Source organism: Rhea pennata, chromosome 1, assembly GCF_028389875.1.
Source record: "Rhea pennata isolate bPtePen1 chromosome 1, bPtePen1.pri, whole genome shotgun sequence".
NCBI lineage: Eukaryota > Metazoa > Chordata > Aves > Rheiformes > Rheidae > Rhea > Rhea pennata.
This window is the reverse complement of record NC_084663.1, coordinates 114,200,654-114,223,121: the sequence shown is the minus strand read 5'-3', so window position 1 is coordinate 114,223,121 and position 22,468 is coordinate 114,200,654. Positions and strand designations below refer to the sequence as shown.

Genomic DNA, 22,468 nt, shown 5'->3' with positions numbered 1-22,468 from the left:
ATTATACATCATGGTGCTCTAAATTGCATCACTGTTTCATGTCCTCTGAAGAGAAACATGAGCTTTCTCAGAGAAACAATAAAATCTCCTGTACAAAGTATTAAGAAAGTAAGTGGTGATGGGGCGACCTGTCAGTTCAGTGCGTTTTATATCGTGTTCTCTTTTGTCCTACTACTTTGAGTCCATAGGTGCTTTTTGGTGACCCACCTGATACCTTGGACCACCACTGGTGCTCTCTAATCTGTGCATCAGAGAACCTGATTAGTGATGTCTAGCATATGGGACAACTGGGGAGCTTGAGACAGGAGCTGAGAGGTGGAGGGTTAAGTGCAGACATGAGACATGGCTGGCCTCGTCTGTCTTTGCTGTTCACCCTTCTAAAATTTCAGTCATGCATATAGACTGTGCTTTTCTGAAATCCTCTTTGGAAAAGGTTTGTTTGAGAATTTCCATTTTAAATAGTGTAAAAGTGTGATTTTCAATGAGAGAGGAAGGAAAGAAGCGTGCATATTGAGAAATTACCTCTGGGTTTTTTCTGACTATTGCATTGTGTTAATCTTGCAAACAAACAAGTCCCTTATTTGTATTGCATGCACTACATCCAGAGAAAGCAATTACTGTTGCACAGAAAGTTTTATCTGAGGAGATTGTTGTCTGGAAATGAAATCAGGAGAATCCCAAAGTAAGACCCTGAGAAGGTTTCAGTTATCTGTACAGAGTACGTGTATACTGTAGCAAGTTAACAGTAACTCCTTCCCTTATTATTGAAATACTGCCTTGCCCTCTATTACAGGAGGAGGTGGCCTTTCAGATTGCTGAAAGGAAAGGTGCTGAAAGTTTTCCTACATCATTTTTCTGTCAGTGTTCTACCTGAGATATAAGTATGTTCAGTTCTTGAAATGTTTGGCACCAATTCCTGAACAGACCAGCACAAATTGCATATAATTCTTGATCTGTCCTACTCAAAGGTCAGTGATGCAGTCCACATAAATCTAGAAATCTTTGTGATACCAAAAAAATACCTTTTAGAATGAGCTGAAATTTGCGCATTTTGACCAAGGGCATAAAATAGATTAGACTGAAACATTTTTCTTGTCCAAGATGAAAAGGGACCTGTGTGCTCACCCACCGAGACTTCCACTTCCTTTGCTTGATGGCAGGGTAACAGCAGTGTTCTTCACAGTGAGCCTGAGAACGCTAGGCGCTACGTTCAGACAAGGCAGTGCAGTCTTGGTTTAATTTAATAACAGGTTCTGCCTTTGGTAACTGCTTTTTGTATACGTAAAGGGAGGAGAGGAATTTCAAATGATGACTGAGCTGCAGTACTTGGCTGTTGCTAAGCCCTGAGACAAGGGAGGAGAATTCAAAAGTCACCCTCCTTGTGTTGCTTGCCAGGTCATGAGAGAATGGGAAGAGGCAGAACGCCAAGCGAAGAACTTGCCAAAGGCTGATAAGAAAGCTGTTATCCAGGTAAAGGATTTTTACCAGCAGGGGCTGCAATTAAAACACAGTGCTAGTTGTGATATAATTTTAAAACATATTTATATGGAGAATTAATGTTCTATTCTGCTCTCACAGTTGCTATTTTTGCTTCCAGCTGTTAGTGGCTTCTGGGTCTCTCTCTGTTTAAAAGTCAATCCATGAAATGGAAATGCAGAACATCTCTAGTTACTGTGTAGAGGGGCAAAGTTTTATTGTAAATAAGGCTTGCCTTTAGTGAGAACTGAAAACCCAGTTCCTGTGGGCCTTTTTCAGAATTTAAGCTGTAATAAATGAATATAAGTTGCATAAGTGCCCAAGCACAAGCAGAGATGTGAAAATGTGATTTGAGGAAGCAATAAACACCAATTTTTATCTGAAAGAAACCTTCAGCCAAGTGGAAGATGTTCCAAGTGATGGGATTCAGCATCAAGAAGATTACATCAAGGCTTTGGAGTAATCAAAATTTAGCCCAAATTTGTTACAAAATCCATCTGAATGTGATCAATAGAAAGAATTGTCCTTATACACTATGGGAAAAACAAGTTGTTATGAAAAAAGCCCCAAAATTATTTTATCTAGAATCATACCATAATTCAAAAATTTTGGCCAAACACTCCTTGAGACCTGTTTTGGCTGTTAGATATTACTTCGTACTGTTGGAAACATTTCAATGCAAAACTACCAAATAAATAAATAAATAAAATAAAAGATCGTGTTCAGAACCAGATTGCATTGCATATTAAATACCAAAGCTTTATTCTCTGTATGTTTTGTCCAGTGAATATTTCCCCTTATTGGAATGAATTTGGGCTTGTTTATTCTTCCTGATGGCTGTTTTATATAGATTTTTTTCTGTCTTGTAGATTTGATTGTGAAGTTACTTTGATACATGGAAAGCCTTTATAATCACAGGGAGCAAATGTTTGCCAAACTCCATCTGTTCCCAGGCAGAATTCTGTTGCACCAAACAGTTTGGGGTCAAATGAAGGATTCACTGGTTGATTTCACTGACTGTTTTAGGAATACTTGGTAGATTAATAAAATATGGCCAGGTGTTCAGGAATACAGGGCATCAGCAGTTGGCGTTGAAATCGATAAAAGATATGTTCAGCTCAGATTTTTGGGAGTCACAGTAGACTGACTGGGACAGAACATTTTCATCATTTGCAGGTGTAGTTTTTAATGTCTGCTGATCTCTGCTGATGTCTTCTCTCTTTCTGTTATGATCGGTACAGCATTTCCAGGAAAAAGTGGAATCACTGGAACAAGAAGCAGCAAATGAAAGACAGCAACTGGTGGAGACTCACATGGCCAGGGTGGAAGCTATGCTCAATGACCGTCGCCGCATTGCTCTGGAGAACTATATTACAGCCCTGCAAACTGTCCCACCCAGGGTAAGTACAATATCACAAGCTCTATGAGCTGTGTCAAAATTACGTTAGTTATCCTGGAAAAAATGAAGTATGTGCAGAAACAGTCCAGTTTTGAAGCACTGAGTGTTCAGTGTTGCTTGTGTGAGATCTACTACAGCTGTCAATCAATTGGAAAGTTAAAGTTTGGACTTCATACGTGTATACTTACAGGCAAGCACTCCCATACATACATATAGATAGATGGATACCGATGTTTAGGCAAAAAACATGGAAGTGATTAGGTTGTCAAAAGTTGTAGCCATTCGCAGATCCAACTGAAGGATGGTGATATCATCTGTCCAAGTGATGTACAGTAGGATACTTGATACTTATTTCAGGAGGGAGCTTGAGGATGGGGGTGGTTGTGGTCTTCCATTTTGTTTGCTGAACTGTTAAAATACTTGATGAAGGATCTTGTCAGGATCGTTGGACAGCATGAAGTTACCATACTAGAAATTAAAACATTTTTGCTTCGGATATGGTGGCTAGGAGTGATGTAAAGACCAAATTCAGCATGTGGATTTGAGTGGAATTTTTAATGAATCTGTGATGTTTAGGTTTAATTCCAAAATAGTAATCTGTGACCTCCAGAAAGAAGATAATCTACATGAACACTGTGGGGAAATAATCAAATATTTTATATTTCCCTGGTCTCTTCGATACTTTGTAGATGAAAAAACCATTAGACCAGTGAAAGGCTTTTGAGTCAGCAATGTAAAGTTGTAGCCATTAGATTCTGAATTTGGCCTCGTGGGAAATTACCTGAATGTGACTAACATGTTAAAATTGTATTTCTTAAGTGAATTTTTTTCTCTGTGCAAACCTACATATTCAGTAACATGCAAAAATGATCGTTTTTGTGCCTACTGTAAATCTCTCTGAAGCCCTTGTTTATTTGGCATACTTGGAAATATGAATGAGTATCATCGCTGTGTTATCCTACAGTTAGCATTCTGATGGGCTAGAAACCAATATGGAGTGTAGGGTAAGATGTTACGTCTCTTATACTTGATTATGAGACAATAGTTTAAGGAACGAGCATCTTTTGGGCAGCTCTGTTACTAGAGCATGCTTAACAGTTGCATGGCAAGAAGCTCATTGCAAAGCTTTTTTAGAAAAAATAATTATTTTATCTGAGTTGTAATAGGTGTGTTTTTCATGAGGATGACTGGATTAAAGCTGAAATGTTAGAACGGATCTATATACTTTGTCAAAAGTAATCTAGTAATTCTGTATCAGCAACAAACATTTTCTGCATCATGAGGTGCAAAACTATTATTTTTACTGCATGCCAAGTAAAAGAACAGTCTGAGGTTGTCTGCCTGTCCTATGGAAACTCTAGTTATATCAAGAGTAGATTTGTATTTTGCAGCATAGTAGTTTGAGGACAGTGAAGTGCTAGTCTCTGTTACAAATTGGAAGAGGATGTTGTTTGGAGCGGTGTTGAAAGTGTGATGTTGTGTATTATAACCTGTGACTGTTACAAGGGTAGTGAAGGGCTTGGGCTCAAGGATCTCATTAGCAGCAGACACATTAGCAAATTATAGGCTATATGCAGTTTCCCTTAGGACTGAAGTCTGCAGCTCATAACTGGAAGCAAGATGCATAGAATGGCTGCAGGTTCTTTTGGCCCTTTTACAGTATAGTTTTCAGTAATTCACCTATGATGTAATACCTTGTTTGGTTTAAGCCAACCAGCTACTGCTGTGAAGGTGGTTCTCATGAAAAAGTAACCCTGCCTGACAAGTATCCCCAAAATTTCTTGATTTCAAGTTATGTGGATCTGACTGACAACTTGGTTCTACAAATATTTCAGAATGTACAAGATTGGAAGATTGGGACAACAGTGAACTCAAGAATGATCTCTAGAACAGCCAAAATGCGAGACTCTACTCCGAGGATTAGGGAACTTTCATGTCCAGGGAATGCAGATAGCATCTTCACTTTAAAAAAAGAAAGAAAAAGAAAGAAAGTGAATTTAGTTGCTGAACACTAAGGAGCAAAATGTTAAAGCAGACTTCGGGGCCCCAAAAAAATGAATTTTGTTTGGGTTGTTTGTATTCAGTTTCTGTGACATTTAAAATAATTTTTTCAGTAAGAGCCTGAAAGGCCATATCAGTGACGGCATTGAGTCTAGCAGGACCAAGTTTTAAAGATATTGTTAAAAGACTGAGATAATCCTATATTCTTTTTCTACAAAAGCTGATCTTTCTGAAAGGAGCAGGCAGCAAACATTTAAGTAACAGCAGTTCAAGTTGTTACCAGACGAGGAGGCATCATCACGATTGAGTTTAAACTCTTGAGGGTGAACAGAAGCTCTTAACCCTTAAGCAGTTCATTTGCCAGTCTTGTTAATGGTGCTGTTCTAGCCTCCGCTTTTCTTGTTGTTGTTGCATGTTCTGTAGTTACTGACAGTTCAGTGTGTGCCTCTGAACTGTCAGTCAGATGTATGCCAGAGCACAGGAAAAAGCTGATCTTGAATTGAGTAGGAGGATTGGTTTGGTATTTTTGTGGGACAGAGGGTGAAACCTGAGGAGTGATTGATGATAGCTAAGCAATCTAATGAATGAATTCAGTCCTGTGGCTGCTGTGGAAGATACAGAGCCAGAAATTGGAATACGCTCTGCACTCATACTTTGGCTACCTAGCCAAAGAGGAAATGGAATTAATGGAAAATTCAACTCTATTACCCTAGCTATTTTTTTTTCTGACGGGGGGTATCTTAGGGACTGTGTCTCTGGTAAACTGAAAGAACATTTAATGTGATTGTCTTGTAATTCTGAGAGTAAGTTGTAACTATTCTGCTGACTTGTTAAGTAATCATTAAAAAAAAAAAAAAAAAGGACTTTTTCTGGAGTTATGCAACAATGTTTTTGAACAGCCACCTTCTACTGCCTGCTTCCAATTACATGTTTTGCTCTTAGTATGCTTACTACAGAAGTAGATTCTGGATTTTTCAAGTGTTTCTGTAAATGAATTTACAAGGAAAGAATTTAGGTTTAAATTGAAAAATAACTTTGGAGGTTTTCTAACTGTAGTATATGTTTTCTGTGCATAAATAAGACCTGAGCTTTTAATAAAACTCTACTTTTAAGAAACTATTAGTATGATGATATTTCTTTAGTGGAAGTGCAAGTTAGAATTTGTTAAACGAGGAAACAAAAAAAAACAACTCAAATGTCTTTGGGGCTTCTGTTTTACAAGAAGGAAAGTAATACTTTTTTTTCAGGAAGGAAAGTAATACTTCTTTTCAGGCTTGGGTCACCTATTTACCTGGTGAAGAAGAGGATAATTTTGACAGCTTCTTTGTATACAATATGCTGTACAATATAGTTGTATAATTTTTACTGTAAGAAAAAACTTTATAGAAGAAAAATCAACTTTTGAGGAGGTTCTCTGGCTGTATGAAATAGTGGACTGTGATTCTGGAAGTCTGAAGTCAGCCTTTAGCTGTCTCTATTTTTCTAAGTCATTGAACCAATGTCTTTTTTTGGTGCCTTAGATTATACTTTTGTGATATGGAAACTTCAGCAGCACCAGAGTAAGAATTTGACAACTTTTTTGCCCTTAGTCATTTGTTACCACTTCTGTATTGCTCCCATTCCTTAATATGGTGTTTGTGGGACCATGTGAATAAGATTAGGGAGCTAATCTCTTTAAAGTTAAAAATAAGAGCATTGTAGCATGGTTTCACAAACCCGCTGCAATCATGCGAGAGGATAGGAATTGACAGGCAGGAGAATCTGAAAGCCAGTACTACTACCGAAGTTACGGTGTTGTGGAACTGCAGCCTCGGCTCTCTTTGTGGAAAATGAGGTTGCTAGGAGGGTTACTGTAAGTCTGGCGTATATATCTGTTTTCCATATGCTGCTTAATTACTTGGCTATATTGTCCGGATATATCCTTGTACTTCAACTTGAACATTTTCCCAGGAATTTTTGGACTTTTGGCAGACCACTTGGAGCATCAGGATTTAATTTGGCCTTTGGTATCTAGAAATCTGTGTCCAATCTTTGCCTGCAGATCAGTTATCATAGGAATACAGAGAGTCTGAATTTTCCTGGTGTCAGACTTACGCACATGGTGCACAGTTCTTCATGAGTGAAGTAATCCTGATACATACAGAAAATATGAGTTCTTAGTGCGTGCAGAGTATGTGGTGCACACAGAGTAAGCACATTATTTGCTGCCTTTGCACTACACAGTGCAGATGTGAATGGTCCCGGCAGCAGAAACCCAAGCTGGAGTTATGGCACCATTGCCTACACTGGCAAAGACTGTTTCAAGGTTGGAAGCGTCTTCTTACTAGAGCTAAGAAAGAGATTGACAGTTCACTCTCTCTTCCACTTCTTTCAAGAATGAGGAACCTTAAATGAAGCTGTACTGTATTTGATTCAAAACAAATAAAAAGTGTAATTCTTCACATAGTGCATAGTTAGGTTGTGGAACTCTTCTCTGTGCTTTTGGAGTCTAAAAATTTAACATATGTTCAAGGGTTGAATCTGGGTAGGTTTACTGAAGAGAACTGAAGAGCAACTTCCTCTGGCTCAGAGGTCCCTGAGCTACAGATGGTGGGAAGCTGGAAGAAAAGTACTATATGCTTGCCCCTTCTCAGTAGGCAACCCAGTAGGCATCCAGTCCAGGCTAGCAAGGTATTAGACTGGGGGAACCTTTGGCCTAGACTAGTGAAGTAGTCATTACATCCCTACAAATGCCTAGAAAACCATCAAAAATTGAGTTCAAGATCAATAACATAGCTTCTGATGAAGCTTCAGTAAGAGGGAATGGGAGAGTGGAAAAAAAAAACAAGAATAACTATGCGATTTTCCTGTCAGGTAGGCAAGCAGGATGTTTCTGTTGTTTCTGGGTCTATGCCTGAGTACATTTACTTCATGCCATGCTTTCCCTGTACTGTAGTCACAATAGTTGTTTTCAGTGCTGTTTTACTTAACAGATTCCCAGTCTTTTGTAGTTTTATGATTAACTTCTGTTACCAAAGACTTCAATAACATTTTTTTCAGCTGTGGTGCATATTGTTGCCTAGTGCCAGTGTTGCAGGAAACCTACAGGGTAGCAGTCTAGGAAGCCAGGAAGCGTATGGAGATGGAATTGCATAGCTTCAAGGTCTGCTAGCAAATAATTTTAAACAAACATGAATATTGATACTGCTATTCTCTTCTCTGAAGCGCTGTCATGCAAGCTGCCCAGAACCTTAGACCTGATCCTTTTCCCTGGTTCCTAGTGCAGCTTAGCTGTACTGTACTTTGATCTCTCTGAAAATGGAGGGCAGCTGTTCAGTATCCAATGTCAAAATACTGTATTGTTTCACCCTGCTTGATGATCTTACTACAGAAAAGGAGAGTTAGTGGTAGCTGGAACTAATATGCCCCTAGTGTTTAAAACAGTTGGTGATTTTTCCCTTCATTCTGCTAGCTAAGCAGAAGAATTCAAAACTATCATTCTCTGTGAGCAGGTTGGTTTTATAATTTGCTTATATTTTCTCTTTCACATGCATGTCAAATTTTATCGGATTTATGCCCTGCTGTTTAATCTTCGTGGTAACAGAGGCACATTCTGTGTAGAAAGGCAGTGGGGGAGAAAAGAGAAGCAGAGAAGAAATCCAGTTCACAATGATGAAATAAAGGGTTTCAGAACAAGGAAACGTATAGGAAACCTTTGAGAGGTAATTAATTATCCTCCATATTTTGTACATGGAGTACAGCAAGCATATAATAATTAAAGTCAGTTTAAAATGTTTCTTTTCCAATTTGGAACTATTTTGTCAGGATGTAAATTATTGTTGAACAGAGTAGGATGATTAATATGAAGTTTAGCATGTATGTTAACCCACTTGAATTTATTTACCATGTTTTTTCCTGTTGCCCTTAGAATTCTTTCTGGTACCATTTGTGCTTTGGGGCCAGTATCTATCCATATTGAGAGAGCATAGTATGGGCTGGAGCAAGGTGAGTTTAGCTAAAGGAGGGTGTGCAGAAGGGCCCTTCCTCAGTGCCTCTGTGTTTCTGGAAGCTTTTCTGAGAAGTCTTTTCCAAGTCCAACAAGGTTGCTGTGAAAATATGCACTTGGAGGCAGGTCAAAGCATAGCTATTGATCTAGTGATAAAAATCCTTCTGTGAGGAAGGAAAGATGAGTCCAGCTCTAATATTCCACCCTTTAGTTCTGCTAATCTGAGCCTGTAAAGCTATGGAATTTCTCACATAAACTCAATTACGTGGAATTTGTTAAAGAGGCGGCACAGGCATCATCTCTGCTGCTAAACCAGGTCAAACTTACAGAAACATAGTCATCTAACTCAGTTTTCCAGCAGCTGCTGAGGCTTTTGTGTGAATAAAACCAGACTCTTATTTTTCCCCTGCATTGCGGGCTTGAATGTGTGGTGTAGTCATGCTCCTTGCCTTGCCAGTAGGTTTTTGTAGAAGCAAGCTTAAGAGAAGAGAGGCAAATCCAGATGGCTAATAAGTTCTGCAAAAATTTGGCAGGTTCATTATATCTAAATTCAAAATCTTGAAAAGGCGAGCAGAGACAAAATTGATTTTAATTTGTCACGACTGAGTAAGTTCAGATCCTGAAGGTAAAATAATGAGATCGAATCAAACATTATTTTCATTTATTCTGCCTCAGGAAAAGTGGACAGTGGTACCTACCAAAGGATGATATGTACACAGAAATTTTGCATACCATTATAGTCATGTAGTAGCAATGTTTGTGATAACGTGTTCTATAAATTATCAGAACTGATGAGAAAACATCATTAGCTGCATATAAAGGGTAGCTGGATGGAAGGGGTATAGTTGTATCAGACACTTCAGCATAAAGGTCTTGCACTCGTTCTAGCTAACCTTTCCTGAGAATGTTCGTAAAGTGAGCTTGTTTTCCTGCATCAGACATCATCCTAAAGTTACTAACAATTTAATTACCCTAATAAGCTAATGAACAGCCCATTCTAAGAGTGGTAATCAGAAAGGACTGGTGATTGATTTTGCGCTACAGGCAAGCCTAAATAGCAAAATACAGCATTGTGGAATTTTCATTTTTGATTTATAGAGACAATTTTGATCGAAATGACAAGCCAACTCAGAATTCCCCATGGCAGAGAGCTGGAAGTTGTACTTTAAATACACAGAAATGCTTTAATATTATTTTCTTGTTGTTCTTCTGTAATAAATACTTTGGATTTCCATGGAGAGAGAATGTAAGTTATGTTTTTATGTTTCTAGCAATTCAAACTAAATTTGGTATTTCTATTTTCCAAGCTCAGTGGAAGTACACTGTTTCACCACTCACTTCAAAACAGAAATGCTAGTCTAGGCTCTGTGTAGAGGCCAAGTTATTTATATACTTTTTCTAACTATTTTTTAAATATATATATATATATATATATCTCATTTGTTCAGATATTTTTGGTCTGATACATGATTCCTTTATGGAGCTTATGAAGACGCCAGTGGGTTACATTTTCTTGTAATTGCCCTATAGAAAGGGAAGCTGTAGTTCTTACCTCCTAATTTTTGTAGATATGAAAGAACCTACATTGTCTCCATTTCAGGGGAATCCTGTTAGTAATAGAGCCAGAACCTACAGTTGAGAGTATGGAAGGAACAATAAAGATGGTAAATTACCAGAACTGTTTTATGGACACTCCATATTTTCCATTAGCTACAACAAAATCAAGCTAAGTCCTTGCTAAAATGGCATATATCAGTAGAGAACGGAATAATTGAATATTCTCCATTTAGAATCTTGTGTGAATAACTTCTGTTAGGCTGCCTTTTGAAAGGCTCTTTTTTACTATATTCATAAATTGGTATTTTCATCACAGTGATGAATGCTGTACCCAAATGCCTTGCATGTATGAAGTGCTCTCCTCTAGAAGGATCTCAAAGTGTTTTGGGGCATTTTTTATAGATTTTTTTTCCTTTTGAAATACCTTAAAAGTTAGAGTGGAAATAGAGCCCATGTTCTCCAATCGGTTGTGTCTGGAACCTGTGGAATATTTAAGCTCAGAAAAAAGTCTAGGCTGGCAAATTCTTCTGATGTGAGTTTGGCAGTTAGCTGCAATGTTAATATTGTTATTTTATTCTTAGAAAAAGATATAGGCACTCTTGTCTTGATGCTGATGCTACTGGGAATACAGGCACCTTTCTGGCCTGTGGAGTCACTATGATTGGAAGTCAACACCAGGTAGCCAGGTTGTCATTGGCATTTTCTGCCCCCATTTGGGCTTGTCTCATTCAGCTAGAAAACTGGAAGTGGGCTGGGTAAGCTTTGAAGCCAGGAAGTTGCAGTGCTGGTCATTTTTATAGCCTTAACTCTGCCCTGGGGCATATATATTTTCTTCCAAATAAGAGAATAGACATATTACCTACAGTATTAGGCATAAAGACATCTTTTTAATGATGATAAGAAGTCTTTGAATCTGTGTCCTGCATACAGAATTAATTGAATGCATGCAAGTATTTATAAGAACTCTGTGTAAAATAATTTTCGGGTGGTATCCTCCAGAATAAGCAGGATCTTAAATTAACAGTTAAAATATGTGCAAACATGAGTACATCTGTTGGACTATGATGAATGCTCATAAAAGGGCTATGATCTCTGCTTATTTTTAGGTTAAAAAAAAGCAAGTGTTTGGGGCTGCTTAGAAGGGAAGCATTAGAACAAGTTCCACAGGAGCAAATTGCATGGCAGTGTGTGTTGAACAAGTCAGAGGTGATATATAGACATTCAGACTGCCACACTCTGCAGTGCCCGGTGTGTGTCCTTGTTAGGTGTGTTCATGCCTTTTCCCACATGTTCTTAAATGAGAGTGCCATGATCCTGAGGGTTTAAGCTTCTTGCCAGCCAACCCAGGCTCTTCCAGTGTTCAGGAATCAATATTATTCCTAACCAAACAGCATTCCATATGAAACAATAGGTATTCGGAGTTTGGTATTGGAGCGGGATCCTATGGCTTAGGAAGTCATTTGTCATTTCTGTTACAGGATTAATTAGTTTCCAGCAGCATTGGAAGAATAAGTAAAAGCATGTGGATAATGGAAGTTATGTTGGGAGTATTTTTGTCGCTTTCCTAGGAAGACTGATTAAAAAAAAAAAAAAAAAAAAAAAAAAAAAAGCCGGCAAAACAAATACAGAAAACTGAAAATAACAAAATTATTTCATGAGGATTAGATAGCCCTAGTGGCTGATACAGGTTAGTTATTCTGTGAGTCCTTTCCCAGATGGCTTTTATTAGGTAACTGCAGATGTACGTGCATTGAGTTTTCCTTGGGGAAAAAAAAAGTGGAACAGAATTTTCAAATACTAAAACAAGTTTTTAATGAGCTTCAATACTTGGTAAATTATTTATCAAGAATGAGAGGTGCAAAGCTAACCCTGGGATATGTCAGCAGATTATTCTTCTGCCACAGACAAGGTCAGATTTCAGTCCTTGAGAACTTAAATTAGTTGGTACTAACAACTTTTCCATTTATAATTTAGTCTGAAGGTTCCTTCCTTCTTTCCTAAGGTTAGAGTAATAGATGCCCCCCAGATTTGGTATAGTAGCTTCAGACACAGGGTCTGACTGAATTTTCTTAGGCTGTGGAGTACTCCCTCATCTCTGTTCTTGACTTTACCATACCTTGTGGCCCCTCTGCTTGCACCATCACAAGAGTCCATATTGCTACATGGTCTGCTGGACAGGAGGGTGAATCCTACTGAGAATAACTCTGCAAAACTGCTTGTAAGCCAGTAATAAGGTGAGAGGCAGCAAGGAATAAAGTCAGCACTGTAGATCAGGAGATTTGTTAAAAGTACGCGTACCACATTAGAATTCTAGGCATAGAGGAGAGTATCAATTACCTTTTTTAACACTATTAAAGTTACCTTCAGCTATAGAACTTGTGCCTTGATTATAGTCCTGGCTACCTGCAGACATGTGATGCTGGTAGAGAGCTGTCACTACCCATCACCAGCCCTGGCACTTTATCCTTCAGCAACGGTCCTGAAATTGAGGCAGTAACATTTCAAAGTTATTGGGAGGTTGGAGGTCTGACCTAATCCAGTGTGTCTGTGACTCTTGGTAGTTATTTAAGACTGAGGGAGCAAAGCTGTTTTAATTTATGTTGAATGTTCAAGGCATACCACCAACTCTCTTGAGGGTTTCTTTTTTCTTTTTCTTTTTCTTTTTTTTTTTTTTTTCCCTAAATCAGCATGGAAATGCTATACTATATTACCTTAATGGGTGAGCCAGGGCATGTTTCCTGAAGATCATAAAAATGGAATATTTGTCAGTGACAAGAGTATGCTGTAGGACTGCTAATCCGTTTCAGCTTCCACTTCAGGGAGGCTTGAGTGGTTTTATATCTTAGGGCCTAATGCTGTATTCAAGGAATCATATTGTTTTTATTGGTGCCTGCATCTATGCTAGGAACTTCAGGCTCTTGCAGTGCCTCCTGACTCTTGATGAATGTCAAAGCCTTGTAGATCTCTGTGAGGTGATGGAATGCTTTACGAGGATTTTTTAGCTGGAAATATTACTTTGTTAGAGCAGTTTCACTAGCTTTTAGGCAATCACTAGTCAATTGTTGCCACAGGGGTTAAAGCTTGCATATAGATAGTTGTTTGTTTAAAAAAAAAAAAAAAAAAAAAAGCCCTGTAGACTTATCAAACTATGTGCAGTGTGTTTCTAGTATTTTTTTCTGCTTAAGAAAAAACAAAGTCATTGCTCCTGTAAGAAAGCACCTTAAATTTAATATTGGTTTTGCGTTGTCCTCTGCTTTAATTATGGTTTCCTAGCACCATGACAGGAAGCTTTCTTGGACAGATATACTTGAGGCATCCATATTCATTTCTTCTTCCTAGTGATAATTTGAGGCTTTTTTCAATGTCAAAAAAATGCACTGAGAGTTGGATGCCAGTTTACCCAAGTGACTACTGCTGTTAGCAGTATTTGACAGGTGTTTGCAAGATTGTTATTCTGGTAATGTCAAGTCACAACTCTTAATGTAAATGTTCCATTGACCTATTGCAGTGAACAAACATCCTGAAGTGAAAAATATGCCCTTCTCGCCTTGGTGACACATAAGTGGAGATGCCTCAAGAAATACTTGAAGAAACAGAAATTAATACTTTTCTCTCTAATCTGCCCTAACCAGCTATCTTGATGTTTCTTGGGGCAAATAAAACTGAAATTTCAATAAAAGCAGCAACATTATCAGTCTTTGAATTTTCATTTGTGTTGTAAGCCTCGGGTCTTCTAATCTTTGTTCCTGTAATGCTTCACAGTTGGCATTTCAGTTTTGTCATTACCACAGTGTTACAAAGGCTACTTACTTTCCAATATTTGCCCAGTTTCCTGCAACTTTTCCCAAGGTTCTTGGCTTTAGGTTTTATTTTTCCTCATGAATGAACTGAAGTTCATGGAACCACTAAATTTAATCCTTTGTCAGGTAGCCACCTCCCATTTCTCTATTTCTGTCCTGCAAATCTCTCAAATAACCTTTGTTTTACTTTCTTCAGGCATTTTTAAATCCATTGCCTTTCTAAAGCTGAATTGATCCTTAAATCTTTGAGCTCTGTAGCTTAGTATTCATCACTTGTGTAAATGTTAAATTTGTTTAGGCTCTATATTTCCCTGTGACTCTAAGTCTTAAAGCTTCAGCTTCTCCAACTGTTCTTTCTTCTTCAGGATGCTGTATATTGAGCCTCAAATACTTCCTTTATCATTATTGTTTCACTCCCCTTTATCACTTTCAGTCCCTAGAGTTGTTTGTCACTTCTACTCATTCTTTAATGTAGTACGCAGGAAGGGCACTATTTCCTTTTTTCCTACCTATGTCAATGGCATCTTTCTCACCATTCAGCAGCATCAGGTAGGATGTAGGAACAGCACAAGCTGAGGGGTATTTTTGTTTTGTTTTGTTTTTGGTTGGTTGTTTTTTCCAGAATCGTCATAAGCAACGAGTTAAAAATGAATGTCTTACTTGAATACTAGAGAACGCTTCCTTGGTTTGGTACTATGTTCCTGTACAAAGTGAAAAAGAACATTGAAATACACTTTTCTTCTTAGACTTCTTAATATAAGTCTGTGCTTACTGCTCCCAGGTACCATCAGACTATATCTATTTTTCATGTTCCTTTCAGCTACAGGCTTTTTCTATTCATATTCAACTGTATCTTTGCACATAATGGTTGCTTTCTTACCTTGACAGTACACACACTAGCTTTAAGGCATTTATTTAATATCTTTTATTAACTAAAGTCACCTGCAATGTAAACATAGAGTAAGATTTTTTTAAAATCCAACCTTGGGTACCTTGAAAAGAACCAAGCAGGTGGCCCTTTTTTCTTTCTCTTATGTATTCTGGATGTGCGCCTTCCTCACCTCAACTCAGTTTCTAAGTATCTGTTCCTTTCCCATTTCTCCCTGAAGGCATAGCAGGACAGAATAGTCTTGATTTTTTTTTCAAGAGTTTTACAATGAAGTCTGATGACTATTAGTTGGCTTGGATAGCATAGTGCTTTCAGATGGTCTTCTATATAGGTGTTGGGCAGGCCCAGGATGTATACCTTCTGCCTTGAATCTGGATATGTGCATTCAGTTTACTGTTGCTAAGATGTAACAATTGTAATCTTTTTTGGTTTTAAAGTTTAACTGTAGTCAATGGACGTTGATCCTTGTTGGATAGTCAAAATAATAGGGGACTTGCTGAAATGCTTCTGATTAAGACAAGATTTCAGGGAATGTTCTGGGACAAATTTGCTTAGTAGTGGTGAAAGTTGCAGAACTAAGAGCCTGAATGATGGGGACTCCTCCCTGCAGTGGAGAGGAGAAGAGGTCTAGCACCACTCAGAGGAATGGTGGGAGAGATGTCAACTAGCATATTAAGACAGCAATTCCTGTCATGTTGGGATGACATCATAGCAGTTAAACAAGGAAACGCAACAGCTAGACTTTCTTTCCAGTTCTTTCCAGTATCTGAAGGCCTTCTCATGTCTGCCTGTGGCTGTGGTTGAGCAGTACATCCTGCTGAAGGGCTGCGTGATCAGGTGCTCCCCAGAGGAGTCAGATCTTCCTTTGGAAGGTTGTTGCTGCAGGTTCTGCTTTTGTTTTGAGACACATCTCTGGTCTAAGGAACTGTAAAATGCGTTGTTGTAAACTGAAACAATTTTTCTTTCTTGTTTCTTCTTCACAGCCTCGTCATGTATTCAACATGCTGAAGAAATATGTGCGTGCTGAGCAGAAAGACAGACAGCATACTCTCAAACACTTTGAACATGTCCGCATGGTAGACCCAAAGAAAGCTGCCCAAATCAGATCTCAGGTAGTCCTCACAGAGGGTTAATGGGATCATGTTTGTTCTTAACTATTGTGTTACTGTCAACTGATTAAAAAAAAATTTTTTCTTTACTCCTTCCTGTACACTTTTACATGCAATAAGAGATAATCTGCTTTCCAGCAACAGATTAAAACAAAACGATGTAGGAATAGGGTATACATGATTTGTCTTTTGAGAAGAAATATTTATCCAAGCAGTGAGTCAGTTGTGGGCATTTCCTGTTTAGTCCTCCAGAGCAGTGATACCCAGAGCCTTTATTACTGCTTTGGTAAATAATACTACTGAGAACATCTTTAACAGACTCAGTTACCACACACTGTTATGCTTCCTCAACTGAAGTGGCAGAACCAGGAATGGTATAGACATTTGACTGAGACCAGCATTTCTGTAGTCATTGCAGGGGTACTTGTAGTGTCTGTAAATGCAATTCCTACAGAGCACCTGAGTTTAACATGTTTTTAAAAATAGGCACTGTCGTTCATGGCATTTTAACTGAATGTTACTGCAGCCCTTAATGTGTATGTTTTGGAACAGTCCTTGTGTTTCTCTCATCAGTTGCGGAGAGTGAGGAAGGAAATAAATAAATAAAAGACTGAAGAAGCAACTGGCTTTCAAAACAACAATTAAAATTGCAGGTGTAATGGATGAGCTGTTAAAAATGTGCCCCATAATCTGCAGAATCTGCTTCTGTTCCCTCTACAGGATGCAATTGGAAGCTCTGTTCCACCCACACTTTTTGAATTGATTGGCATCACTAAAAGCCAAATCAAAACCATATACCTCCATGAATGGCGTAATTTACATATTAGACTTCTCAAACGTCTATTCCAACCAGACCTGTACACTGAGTTTGTGTTATCTTGAAATTACTACGGGGGAAAGGTGTAATTCTGAATGTCTTCTGCAGTGATCTTAGACAGCTTTTGCATGTCTGAAACATTCAAGCATGTCCGTCTGCATCCAGCAGGGCTGTTTAGTTTCTAAAACACTGGATTATTTAACCAAAAAAAAGTGAAAATTTGCAAACTACAAGTATGTTGGTAGCGTAAGTAAAGGAAAAATGGAATCTGACATTTAGATGCAAGAAGTATAGTGCTTTTTTTTTTTTTTTTTTTTTTTTTTGTAGGGCCCTATATATTCTGCATGATAGGAATATTGCAGTAAGAACGTATGGAGAGTTAAGGAATGAATATTTCGATAATATTTTTTCTTCCTGAACTGGTCAGAAGATTGGTTGATGTAGGCCAGTGGATTTAGTAGAAAATTTTTGTTTCAGTGGAAAATAGAAAACAAAATATTTTAGTCAAAAGCATAAGTACTATATTTCAGATTGAAGAAACCACTCCAGTTCTTCAATAAAATTGCTGTCTGCAACCCATTTTATTCTGTATACCTGATTGCCCAATCAGACTATGTCATCCATTTCAGCTTCTCTCTCTAATAAAGAGAGGTGGTACTTCCTGAGAGTCCCCTGGGGAGCATGCATCATGCAAGACATAGTGATGCAACCTCTAGCAGCCTGCAGCAACCTGGAACAATAGAGTTGCAGTCACATGAGACAACACAATAGAACGTCTATGTAGATATGTTTTTATTTTTAGCTGAAAATTTGAAGCTTTCTTCATAGAGTAGCTGATTCTTTTTACCATATTCAGACAAAAGAAAACAGAAGAAAACGGTTTACACATGTTGATCCAGCAATCGTTGAGTCTCACTTGGTTTGTATGTGGTGCAGAATGCTTAAGGATATGGGCAAATGTTCAAGTTATTGAAGGGTAAGTAAGGCTGTAAATTTCTGCCACAATAGCTGCTTGCATACATGCTCTGATTCACAGCAAATGTAAACCCCTTATCTTAAATTACTTTATCATTCCCATGTGGTCTCAGGTTGTTGCTGTGGAGGAGCATCTGTGGCCCAGAACACAGTTTATCTGGCAGTTGTAGGTGAGAAGTGTATTTTGCAATGAGTTTGACAGTTTCAGTGCATAGAGTATACCCAGGTGTTATACCTAGCACAAGTGAAAATTGTCTGCTTTATATAGTCTATAAAATTTGCAGAAATGACGAGTAGCCAGAGTATTGCCCTCCTTAAAACACTTTTATTTTTCCACAGGTTATGACACATCTACGTGTGATATATGAACGCATGAACCAGTCTCTCTCCTTCCTTTATAATGTACCTGCTGTGGCTGAGGAGATCCAGGATGAAGTTGGTATGCAAACTATTAATGCAGAAAAAAAAATATTCTATGATAAAAAGTCACCACTAAAAGCTAAAATATATCCTCTTACTTCTCCTATTGATATACTGTTGTAGCTGACACATTGACAGGTTTGCTCTTTTTTAAAAATTATAAATTAAATTATAATGAGGTTTGTTAAATTATTATCATGTTTCTGATGTGCACCTATAAGAAAAATAGTATATAGGTGAAAGGAAAGGTCAGTGGTGGGGTGGCCTTTGTCTTTGGAACAACCTTTTTTCCACAAGATGCATAGTCTATCAAATGGCAGTTACTAGATTAATTTCACAAATAAGCAGCTTCAGTCAACCAGATCAGTTACTGATATCTTTTCAAAGCAAGGGAGTGAGGTGTGTGTGCCATTTGGTTAAGGCTAAGGATGTGTTTAGGGCCTGAGGAAGGTTTGGATGAGGAGAGTACTGGTGGATTCACTTGTCCAAAGTGCTGGTTAGGAAGGAGACACATTATGTGAGTTGGGGAAGGGGTAGGGAGGAGAGAAAGATAGTCAAATTAATAATCATCCTTCACCATGTGTCTTGATTCTTCACAATTATAAGCCACAGTCAACAGCCTTGGTCTGTACTTGTCAAGTACAGTTTAAGAAAAAAGAAAGAAAACTGATTTGAAATTGTATCATTTTTGCAGCAAAGGAAATGCCCATACTGTTGTTAAGTCTTTGAGATGTTCATTTTGCTTTATTTCCCTGCCACCATTATTCCCATGAGTTTTTTACCTGAAGTTTCAATTTCTTCTGTTGTTGGTAATATTAATGCTTGTTGGTGGGGACATACTTCTAATTTTTATTTTTTTGTCCTAAATACTGAAATGGAATAGAAACTTCAGAGGCTTTGAAGTGACATAGGAGCAAAAGTCTATTAATTACTATGTGATTTACAGAAATAAGACTCCTAATCTCAAATTTAATACTTATTTTTAGTGAGGAAAAAGAGACTGAAATTAGTAGAATATTATTTTGCAGTAGGGTGAGGGAAGCTAAAATATCTCAAAGGAAAAGTGGTCATAGTCTCTAAAGTACTTTTTCCCTACTTTAATTTTTGGCAATTTTGGGTTTACCAAAAGTTATCCAAGGCATTGCAAAGATAAAAAGAACTAAAAATATATTCTTTTATTGGGAGGTATAGGCAGGCCCTGTCAACTCCAGGCTGTACCTAGATACAATAGTTTTTAGTACTGAAAAGACATCTTAACTCTTTTGATATCAACATTCTCCTTGTTGAGAGCATTGACTGTATGCTTGCTTTTACGTATTGATTTTAATGGAAGGAAGGTTACTGAGATCATTCCTTCCTATTAAAGGAGACAGCATCCTTCTAGCTTGAATACTGATCATTCTGTTTAAAATCTATTCTGAAATTATTGAATTTGTTGCTCTTCCTAAGCCCATGGAAGAAGAAATCTATTATAGCTGCCAAATCTGTGGAGAAGTAAAATACTAATAAAATTGTACTTTGTAACATTTCCAAGAAATAGTGCAACTCTCATTAATAAGAGAAATGTTTCATTAAATACCAATGGTAAGAACCGTTGACTTAGAAAATCTGAGTCAGTGGAAATTTGAAGAATACCAAGATAAGAACATCTTTTCCTCTGAATAATAAATGGCAGGTAAGGAAGCATATTTGAAAAATGCTCTTCTGAGCCTAGGATGTTAGCTAAGATGGCAAGTCTTTTCGTTTATTTTTCTGTTTATTATACTCACAGTTTCTGGTTCTGCACTGCACTGCTGAGTTCTTCACGAATGGTTTTCACCTTGAGGAATGAATAATCTTGACTTTAGAAGATAGCTCTGGCAAAGATAGTTTTCCTCTAAATTGAATAAGTAGTTTCATGAACAGTAAATTGAGGAAGTAGTTTCATGAGCATTTCATAAGCAACAGAACAAATGAGATCTAGTTTTCTGTGAATTCATGCCTTGTGGTTAATTCCTCTAATGTCTAATAAGGTGCCAGTTTTGACTAGATTTTCTCATTGCTAGAAATATTATGCCTCATTTTGCACAGTTTCTCTGTTACCAGCTGTTGACAAATTTGAATCACTCAAGTCTTGGATATTTTTTATGACCTTAAACTAAAAATAAATTAAAACTTTCTTCATGTCTTCCCAATAGTCCACTACCAAAAGTTCACTCCTGAGAGATAGGTGTTCGTATTTCACAGGAAAGTATATGGGCCTGTAAATTAGGTGCACACTTGTGATCTCTTCCTGTTACCTTTTGAGAACTTTATGCTGAGCAGTGAATTTGAATAATATCAGGTAGAATAGAAAGTTGTTGCTGGGGAATAGCAAGTGCCTACAGAACATTTTTGTTATCAGTCTGAATATATTTTTAATTAATGCTGATGAATCACAATCTAGCAGTTGGCTGGTTGGAGTTCCTTTCGAATACAGGATATTTCTGAAGATCTTGATCTCAAAAAGCAGATAAACAGCCATCGTTTTAAGGTGCTGAATCCAAAATAATATCCAACTTCTGAGCTAAAAGCAGCCTTTCAAAAGCTGTGGTTATTTTCCCTACTCCAGCAGAGATGATGGCAGAAATTTAGACTAAAATTTAAATCAGTCATAGTCCTTATCTGCAACTGTTTGTCTCCAGTTGAGCGTATGGATACATAGGAAGACCCACAGTACTCTGAAGAATAGAGAGCAGCACTTTCATGAAGGGAGCATGTTTTTGCTGCTAAGCACTTGACAAATGTGCAGTGTAAACCTTGTCCTCATAGGATGACAAGCATGTATTGTATTCCAGACGTAAAAGCAAGAATAATGCTAACTATCTCTACTTTATTTTGGGGCAGGGGTAAAGACTCCATGTAAGGGTTGCAGAGAGCCATCTGTCTGACCATGAGTTTTATGACAAAGTTTGGAAGGTTTAAACAAGATACTTGTGTAGCAGCCTGTTTGCCATTCTGGATGCAAAGGATTTCTCAAAGAACTTGATGCAGATGTCAAACCAGGTCACTCTCTGCATCATACGGTCCATGAGTAGTGTTTCTCAGGGATAGGAGCGTGTCTCATGAATATGAGAATGGAGGCAAAAATCTGAGAAGAGATAGATGAGTGGATGTAGATGAGTGTATTACTTGATTGCTGTGACATTTTTACCCACTTTTTCTCTCTGATAAACCTAATACACTATTTAATATGTCCAAGACCTCAGAAGGAGCAATAGCACACTTTAAGGGGAATCAGCAATTCTTTTTAGCACATCCTGCTTTAAATCCTTATTTGATTAGACTGCTTATCCATGTATATAAAAGGTAATTTATTGCAGGCAGTGGCACAGCTTCTGAATCAGAAGCTACATCAGAGCTCTATGTATCAGTCAAATGGGCAGGCGGCGAGCTGAATTTTTTATCTTTGTTGCTCTGTTTCCAGACTGATGTCCCTTACTGCATGTTTTCTAGCCCACCACTGATGAAATATTCAGCACAGCCTGCTACAGCAGTATGGTAGCTAAGCTCTGAAACACTCAGTTATGAGCAAGTAATAAGTAAGAAAATGTGATTTTGTTTGTTCCTTGGCAAATAAGTTAAAGCTATTGTTACTTTATCATTCTATTCCACTGCCTCTATCTTGTTCTTCTGTAGATTGTTGTGATGGCCACATTCATGTCATATAGGAGGGAGAGAGGACAGATAAAGCATGATCTGGGGATCATTACTTGCGTTCAGCTGGATACAGAGTGCTGTGGATAATATGCCATTTCAAGTATCTGAACACTCCAGCTTAGCATAAAAAAATTTGAGCAAGAGAATTTTGGCTCTTGACACACAGTTCACAATTTCTTGTGAAGATTTTGTACATATTTTTAGAAAAAGGTTGACAGCTGTAAATATAAGACAAGCTACAGACTCAGGACCGGTGAAGAATCAACTGATTGTTGATTTCCTACAATGAACTCTCAGCCTTGCTGCTTTTATTTCCATGAACTCAATTAGTGTACTCTTTTCCATTCATGCTGTGGTATCTT

At 37.8% G+C, this 22,468-nt stretch overlaps 1 protein-coding gene across 4 annotated transcripts in view; it reads left to right on the top strand.

The window, feature by feature from the left end:
- The window catches only part of APP (amyloid beta precursor protein), a 224,554-nt gene that overhangs the window by 159,355 nt on the left and 42,731 nt on the right, over nt 1-22,468 (top strand). For all 4 annotated transcript variants that reach the window (XM_062598064.1, XM_062598045.1, XM_062598054.1 and 1 more), the window contains 4 exons: nt 1,396-1,470; nt 2,718-2,876; nt 16,091-16,219; nt 18,348-18,447. In XM_062598064.1, coding sequence (XP_062454048.1) covers nt 1,396-1,470; nt 2,718-2,876; nt 16,091-16,219; nt 18,348-18,447 — 463 coding nt within the window. The remainder of the gene's footprint in view (nt 1-1,395; nt 1,471-2,717; nt 2,877-16,090; nt 16,220-18,347; nt 18,448-22,468) is intronic.